The 8,837-nt window shown below is 49.1% G+C and overlaps 1 protein-coding gene across 5 annotated transcripts; it reads left to right on the forward strand.

The window, feature by feature from the left end:
* The first annotated feature begins 2,582 nt into the window (after positions 1-2,582).
* LOC311597725 (zinc finger protein 441-like) lies at positions 2,583-8,837 on the forward strand. 5 transcript variants are annotated; one of them, XM_084782026.1, is made up of 4 exons: positions 3,113-3,251; positions 6,177-6,303; positions 6,493-6,550; positions 7,491-8,837. In XM_084782026.1, the coding sequence occupies exons 1-4, from the start codon at positions 3,249-3,251 to the stop codon at positions 8,425-8,427; spliced, it is 1,125 nt and encodes a 374-aa protein (XP_084638152.1). In that variant the 5' UTR covers positions 3,113-3,248; the 3' UTR covers positions 8,428-8,837. The 5 variants fall into 5 exon arrangements, with proteins under 5 accessions (XP_084638150.1, XP_084638152.1, XP_084638154.1 ...); XM_084782028.1 differs by lacking the exon at positions 3,113-3,251 and adding an exon at positions 3,300-3,539; XM_084782025.1 differs by lacking the exon at positions 3,113-3,251 and adding an exon at positions 4,654-5,583.

Genomic DNA, 8,837 nt, shown 5'->3' on the forward strand with positions numbered 1-8,837 from the left:
GGCTAACCTCAAACTGTGGGGAGGATGACCTTGACCTCCTTACCTTCCTGCCCCCACCTGAGTGCCTACCGGGCACTGGAGGAACCCAGGGCTTTGCAAATGCTAAGGCAGCAAGCATTCTGCCAACTACCCAGCCCTTCCTTAGGGACTAAATTTTTTTTTTTTTAAATAAAGAGGGCACTGGTTGTGAGTGGTTGTGCTGGAAATTGAACTCAGGACCTCTGGAAGAGTAGCCAGTGCTCTTAACACTCTGAGCCATCTCTCCAGCCCAAGGACAGATTCAGCCCCCGACCCGCACCCCAGATAGGGTCTCTCTGTGCCGCCTTGGCTGTCCTGTACTTGTTTTGTAGGCCAGGCTGGCCTCGAACTCACAGTGATCCTCCTGCCTCTGCCTGCCGTGTGCTGGGGTTCAAGGTGTGCACCACCATACCTGGCTAAAAACTCTTGTAGAAGACAGTTGGGTTCCCAGTGCTATGCAGGGTGGCTCACGACTGCCTGCAACTCAGTGCTCTCTTCTGACCTCAGACAACCGCACTCACATGCACACACCCAGGTACAGATACAGACACATATAATTAAAAATAAGTCTTATTAAAGAACAGCAGCTTAGGGGAAAGGAGCCACAGAGATGGCGTCGCCTGTCACAGCCCTTCCCAGCTCTGTTCTTGCCCTTGAGCAGTTTGTCCTAGTTCCTTCCAATCTGAGAAATGGGGCAGACAGACAGCCCCACCGCTGCCAGACTGCGTGGAGGCTCATGGCCGTGGACAGGACGAGCTGTGGTGTGTGGGCGTCTGGCCTGCCATGGTTCCCCCTATAACTCTGCCTTTGAGTCTTCCAACAGTACAGCTGAAGGGCCTTTTCTGTAACTGTTTGAAGAACAGTCAAACAGGCCTCTGCCACATTGGAGAGATGAGAATACTCACTGTGAGTGGCGGGCCTGTGATGAGTGTGTAAAACTCTGTGTGTGTGTGTGTGTGTGTGTGTGTGTGTGAGCCATGACTTCAGTAAGAAACACTATAGCAAATAAGTTCTTTAAACATCCTTGTCCCCTTAGGGCTAAACATTGTGGGCCTGCCCACCACAAGAAGGCACCAGATCTCATTACAGATGGTTGTGAGCCACCGTGTGGTTGCTGGGATTGAACTGGGGACCTTTGGAAGAGCATATGGTGCTCTTAACCTCTGAGCCACCTCTCCAGCCCTGGATTTTTATAAAATCCAATTTGATGTTACTCAACCAGGTTCTGTTTGCAAAGACAAGAGACAGTCAGGTACCAGGTAGGAGAGCCGAAATTCGTCACTTGGGACCGAGAAGCAGGCCTCTGAGGAGTTAGGTGAGACAGCATCTGAGGTCCGACCAGTCCTGGGAAAAATGATGCTAACTTTATATTTCTGGTCTCAGATGGTTAGCCATCAGGCCCCGAGAGGTGGCCCACTGGGCTAAGAGTGCTCGCTATACAAGCCTGAAGATGAGTCAACTCCTGGGAACCCATGGTGAGCAGAGAAGGGATGCCTCAGAGTGGTCCTTGGGGTGGGAGAGAGGGCTCAGCCGGATAAAACACTGAGTGCTTTTCAGCACCCACACGGTGGCTCTGTAACTCTGGTCCCAGGGGACCAGTGCCCTCTTCCGGCCTCATGTGGCATGCATGCTGTGTGCAGACATCCATGCTGGCAAAACACACATATACACTGTAAAAAGTGTCACACTCATGCATAGTGCACTTCTCTCCTCCAGCAATAATTTAAAATGATTTTATTTATTTGAAACAGTCTGTATAGCCCTGGCTGGCCTGGAACTTGATATATAGAGCAGTCTAGCCTCAAACTCAAGAGATCTGCCTCAGGTGAGCTGATAACATCTGCAGGCAGCTAAGAGCTGGGAAGCTCCCGACACTGCAACATACCAACTTTTCTCTGTATTTACAACTTTGAGACTGCAAGGAAACCAGTCTGCAGATGGGATTGTCCACCATTCCCTTTGCTGTCGTGCAAAACCCCAAAACCCCAAGCCCCCGAGTGCTGCCCTTCATTGTGATTAAAGGACACTCCACGCCTGTAGAGGTCCGCTCCTACTTTTCATCCCCCTCCACGAATCCTGACGTAACATTTTTACCTAGTTTGAGATGGACAAAAGTACACAGATGGTGCATTGATACCGTCATGGCCCTTGTGGCAGGTGCCAGCTACAGCAAAGCCCATAGGACACACTCCTCAGTGACATGGAAAGGTGACCTGGTAGCCCACGAATGAAATTCTAGCACTGCCGAGAAGTTGGAAGCCAGTGCTAGGCTATACAGAGCCACTCCTCTTACGGAGAAGGGAGAAACAAACGGGAGGGAACTAGAGTTAGCCCCTTGGGTAGAGTGTTTGGCTACCACACAGAAGGCTCTAGATAACATTCCCAACACAGTGTAAACCCAGGCAGGCATGATAGCATACACCTATAATCCCAGCACTCAAGAGGCAGAAGGATCAGGACAATTCATCCTTGGCTGCATACCTTGTTTGAGGACAGTGGGGCTACCTGAGACCCTGGCTCAAAAAAAAAAAAAAAAAGCTAGAACGTTTATGTTTCCCTTTAGCTGCCCCAATCCCCAATCAGCTTGCGATCCTGGTCCAACGGTTCTCAACCTTCCTTATGCTGCGACCGTTTAATACAGTTTCTTATGTTGTGGTGACCTCTCAACCCCCTCCCCCCAACCATTAAGTTATTTCCATTGCTACTTCATAACTGTCATTTGCTGCTGTTATGAACTGTAATGTAAATATCCGTGTTTTAGCTTGATGTTAGTGATGCATGCCTTTAATCCCAGGCAGATCTCTGAGAGTTCGAGGCTAGCCTTGAGTGATTCCAGGACAGCCAGGAGTACAGAGAAACCCTGTCTCAAAAAAAAAAAAAAATCTGTGTTCTGTGATGGTCTTAAGCAACCAGTGTGACTAGGTCTTGACCCCCAAAGGGGTTGGGATCCATAAACTGGCCCAATTTATCTTACAGTCTTTCCCCTTGGTCACTCAGGGAGAAGGGGCAGGGCTGCAGCAACTGTCCAATGAGGCGCGCCGCTGGCAGGGGCGGGGCGCCGCCACGCAAGGCCACCAAAGAGACTGGGACTCTTCTTCGGGAGGCTCTGGGGGTTGGGTCTGTCCCGGTAGTTGCCACCTCGGCTCTCTGCCTCCGTCTGCGTCCCGCTGTGACCTGCAGGGAACCGGCAGCCGGGAGGCAGGCGTCACTAGGACCTCCGGGAGGTGGAGATGGTGAGTGCCGCAGGGGATGCAGACGTCTGGGGCGTGACGCAGCCAGCCCAGGAGTTCGCCCCCGGCTCCGCTTGGGTTCGGCTCCGCCCAGCTTCGGCTCTCCCCGGCTGGGCTCGGCGGTGAGGTGGGCGGGGTGGCAGCGAGATCTGGCGGTGCGGAGTGCTGACGACGCCTGAGGTTCCCCGCCCACTCCCGCTGCCTAAGTGGGGCCCGTGTCCTCTGTGTTGTCCATATTTGCGGGCGGTCTCAAATTAGCGAACCTTTTCCAGCCTAGCTTTTCAAACTCAGGTACCAATGAGGACCTTCGTTTCCGGTTCCCCCTTTCCAGTTCTCCAGTAGCAGCTCCCGTCTCCAGGACACTGTGGTTTTTTTGTTTGTTTGTTTGTTTGTTTTCCTTTTCTCGTTTTTTTTTTTTTCTTCTCTAACCCCACCACCCTTCTTTCTCGCTATCTTAACAAGGTTTTCTAGTCCCATCTGGCCTTCGTTTAAACCTATACTGGGATGAAAGCTGGGGCTTCCAGCATGCTAGTCAGCATTCTCCCGATGCTAAATTTAATTCCTCATCCGCTGACCTCAACCTCCCAAATCCCAACTATTTGGATTACTGACCTGTGTTATAACAACTGGTGACCTTTTTACGTCTAAACGCATTATTTTAATTACAACGTATCTTTAGGGCAAAGGTTGGTATGGTTGGTTGGCTGATTTTTGCCGCGCTGAGCATAGAACCCAGGATTTTGAACTGCATCTCAAGTCTTTGATCGATTGATTGATTTTTATCAGCATGTATATATTGCACATGGATTCACTATGCAATTCAGGATGGTCTCAAAGTAATAATCTTCCTGTCTCAGCTTCCCTGTCGCTGGGATTACAGGTGTAGGACACCGACCTTGGTTGAATGGCTGTTGCAAAGCCTGAAGTTTTGCCTAGTTGACTGTCGGCATGAAGCTCTTTGGAACTGTGTTTTGTAAGATATGTGAGCCTGCGCTCCCGGTGTCTTTCCTGGGCACAGACATTGAGATTAACGTTATTTTATTTTTTATTTTATTTTTGCAAACAATTTCTGGGTCATTTGCTCTTGAGCTACAACTTATGAGTACTACCTTTCCCTGTGGGGTGTCACCTTTAAGGGGTTTGTTCATTTATTTGAGTCACAGTTTTTCAGTAAAAGCAGGTTTTAATCAGTAAAGTTTGAAAGACGATAGTCTTCTCCTAAAGTCAAGAACCATGTGCATTTCATTAAAAAGTGAGACAGACAAAGGGCCGGAGAGATGGCTCAGTGGCTAAGACGACCAGGGTTTGAGTTTTGGTTTTGGTTTTTCGAGACAGGGTTTCTCTCTGTAGCCTTGGCTGTCCTGGACTCGCTTTGTAGACCAGGCTGGCCTCGAACTCAGTGATTCACCTGCCTCTGCCTCCCTGGTGCTGGGGCTAAAGGTGTGTGCCACCATGCCTGGCAAGAGGATCCAGGTTGATTTCTAGGATTCATGTGCCCATTCTCAACTGTGTGTAAATCCACAGCCTGGGGAACCCTTCAGACACACATGCGGGCAAAACACCTATACATGTAAAAATGAATAATAAATCAATAACAAATGAAACTCTGTAGTCCTGCCTTGCATCCCTTCCCCCTCCCGCCCCAGCCTCCTAGCATGCCAGCTGCTGAAAGCTGGGTTGGAAGATCCAATGGACCTCTGATCTCCACACACCCTATGGCATGTGTGCGCCGAATAAACGAATCAGTGCAATTTTAAAAATTGGAATAGACATAGCTGTTCACCTGCTTCTCAGTAGGAGCCAAAACCAATACTGTGTGGTTCTGCTGGAAGGAGCTTGTATGTCAGTGCTGAGGGGAAGGGGACGGAGTGGAGGCTGCTCTAAGTCGGGACGCATCTCCCTTCTGTCTGCTCTCTGTCTTCCTGCTGGTGTCCTAGAATTTTATGTTTAAAAGTTTATTTTCACTTACGTGTGCATGTGTGCATGTATGCATGTATGTCTGTGCAGCATGTTTTGCCCTCGGAGGCCAGAAGAAGGTACCAGAACTCCTGGAACAGATGGTTGTGAGCCACCATGAGAATGCTGGGAACTGAACTCTGGTCCTCCGCAGGTGCTCTTAACTTCTGAGTCGTCTCTCCATCCCATCCTGCACAATTTTAAAGTGGGGCAGAGGAAAAGGAAATTGGCCCTGTGATGAATCTGTCAACATGGTGGTACCACGTGTCATCCCAGCATTCAAATGGGCTGTCAGGAAGGTGATGAGCTGGAGGCTGGCCTGGGGCACCAGCGGGACAGACACTGTCTAAAGTCAGCAAACCATCAGGGGAGATGCTGGGTGGGTGAGAGCCATTGCTGTGGAAGACGAAGGCCTGAGTTTGGTCTAGTTTCCGTGTCGAGCCTGGTGTGGCTGTATGCCTGTGATCTCAGCGCTGGGGCAGGAGATGCCGTGGTCTGGGCTCACAACCAGTCAGGGACGTTTATTCTTTTTTTGGGGGGGGGGGTGTTTGAGACAGGGTTTCTCTGTATTAGCCTTGGCTGTCCTGGACTTGCTTTGGAGACCAGGCTGGCTCACAGAGATCCGCCTACCTCTGCCTCCCAAGCGCTGGGATTAAAGGCGTGCACCACCACGCCCGGCACGTTTATTCTTATCTATGTATATGTGTCTGTGTTAGACTATGCTGTGGGCTGCCCCACCCGCCCCCCTGCAGGAAGGCCGGAAGAGGGTGTTACATCTCCTGGAGCTGGTGGTTGTTAACCACCCAGTGTGGGTGCTGGGAACTGAACTCAGGGCCTCTGAAGAGCAGCGAGTGTTCCTAACTGCTGAGCCCCCGCTGCAGCCCCTTACGGGGATGACTTAGGGACTGAGTACAGATCTCTGTGCTGCGTGGGCTTCTCCTCCCTCTTGTAAACACGTCTGGGATGTTTCAGGACTTAGTGACCTTCGAAGATGTGACTGTGAACTTCACCCCGGACGAGTGGGCTCTGCTGGATACTTCGCAGAAGAACCTGTACAGGGAAGTTGTCGGGGAAATCTTCATGAACTTGGCCTCCGTGGGTAAGGACGACAGCTTCCCCTTCCTCTCTCAATTACCCAGTATGCTTTGCCTGCAGTGCTGCTCCTTGACTGGAAATGTGGGAAAGGAGTTACTCTGATAAATAACCATAGCAACGTTGCATCGGTTCATGAATAGAATCTAATACATTCTCTCTAATTAAAGTCAGTTTTCTCCGCTCTACATTGTAGGGGAAAGATGGGACCAGAATATTGAAGACTGGTACAGAAGTCAGGGGAGAATCTTAAGGTAACTCAGCTGTAAACAGAAATGTTTCGGGAAAGAAGTTCAGGAGCTGGGCAGGTAGCTGGGGTGATAAAATGACTTCCATGTAAGTGTGGGGACCAGAGTTTGCTCACTAGCCTGTGTGAAAAGCCAGGTGAGGATGGAGGCATGTGCCTGTAACCCCAGCCTCGGGGAGGCAGAGAGAGGTAGATCTGTGGGATTTACTGGCCAGCCCGCCCAGTCACATTGGCTAGTTCCTTATGGAAGACCCTACCTCAGAAAATAAGGTGGCAAAGCAACTGAGAAGATGCCTGAGATTCACCTCTGTCCTCCACATGCACACATGTGTACACATACACACAGATGTAGAACTTTAGTTTGTCACGAAGTTTTAAAAACTAAGCGCACTCATCTGCAGGTTTATTTATTTTTCCATTTTGTTTATTTATGTGTATGTGTGTGAGTGCGCATGTGCACATTCACCTGAAAGGCCAGAGCTGTCGGATTCCTTGAAGCTAGAGTTAGAGGTGGTTATGAACCTCCTGACATGGATGCTGGGAATTGACCATGAGTCCTTTGTAAGGATGGTACCCATTCTTTGGGATGGAGAGATGGCTCAGAAGGTGAGAGCACTTGTTATTCTGGCAGAGAACCCAGCTTCAGTCCCTAACACTGACACGGCAGCTCACAACTACGTGCAACTCCAGTTCCAGGGCTCCAGTGTCCTCTTCTGGCACACAAACGGTGTATAGGTGCACATGCAGGCAAAACACCTATCCACATAAAATAAAAATAAAAATAAAAATAAAAGCAAAAGCAAAAGCATTAAAAAGTGAACAGTACCCACTCTTAGCTGCTGAGATCTCTCTCCAGCCCCCAAGTAGAAATATAAATTTGAAGCATATCAGTAAATATGAACTTGTGGGTAAATCATTTATAATATGTTCTGATTTTTTTTAAACAGTAATCATATTGTGGAGAGACTCCATGGCAGCAAACAAGGTTGCCGTGGTGAGGAGACCTTCAGTCAGATTCTTGACCATGATCTGAAAAGGACAAGCGCTGCTGGAGCTTGTAGTGTGTGTGGAATAGCCTTCGCGCCTCAGTCCTCAAGGAAGCTCATCGGTGCTCACGCTAGACGGGTAGTACATGATTACAAATGTAAGCAGTGCGAGACAGCCTTCTGTCGTTACCCTTTCCAAGCCAATGCCCGGACTTCCAGCGGAGACAAACCCTCGGAGTGCCAGGGGCACGAGGAAGCCCTCCTTTCTTTTACCAGCCTCGGGGAGTTCGTTGTAACTCGGACCGAAGGTGGACCCCATAAATGTAACGTGTGTGGAAAAGGTTTGCACTATCCCAGCTCACTTAGAATCCACGAAAGGATTCACACAGGAGAGAAGCCTTATCAATGTGAACAGTGTGGAAAAGCCTTCAGTTGTTGGGGCTCAGTTCGAAGACATCAGAGGACTCACACTGGCGAGAAACCCTACACGTGTAAAGAGTGTGGGAAAGCCTTCGGTTCTCTCTCAGGCCTTAAAGGACATATGATCAGGCACACTGGAGGTGGGCCTTACAAATGTCAGGAGTGTGGAAAAGTCTTTAACTCGCCCAGTGCACTTGGCAAACACGAAAGAACTCACACGGGAGAGAGACCTTTCTTGTGTAAATACTGTGGGAAGGCTTTCATTTGTTCAACCTCAGTTCGAAAACATGAAAGGACGCACACTGGAGAAAAACCCTATGAGTGTAAGCGATGTGGGAAAGCCTTCATTTCTAACTCAGGCCTTCAAGGACATATGATCAGGCACACTGGTGTTGGGCCTTATAAATGTAAATTTTGTGGGAAAGCCTTTGGCTCCCCCAGTGCGGTTCTAAGGCATGAAAGCGCTCATGTTGTATAGGGTTTCTGTGACTAGAGCGTGGGAAAGCCTTCACTCTGAGGACACGTAAGGTCCTGAGAAAATCTTTTACTATTCTAGTTCAGGGACAGAAAAGAATTACAGGCTAGAGAGATGGCTTAGCGGTTAAGAGCACTGACTGCTCTTCCAGAGGTCCTGAGTTCAATTCCCAGCAACCACATGGTGTCTCTTAACAATCTATAACATGATCGGATGCCGTCTTCTGACATGTTGGTGTATTTGCAGCAGAGCACTGTATACATGATAATAAATCAATCAATCAAAGAAACAGAAAAGAATTACTAGAGGGAAACCCTATTTAGAAAATATGGGAAAGCTGTAGATTGTCAGATTTTATCTGGAAGCATGAAAAGGTTGAAGAAAACACTTACAAATAAAAATAGATAAAACGT

This window comes from Acomys minous, assembly GCF_964271855.1.
Source record: "Acomys minous genome assembly, chromosome: 5".
NCBI lineage: Eukaryota > Metazoa > Chordata > Mammalia > Rodentia > Muridae > Acomys > Acomys minous.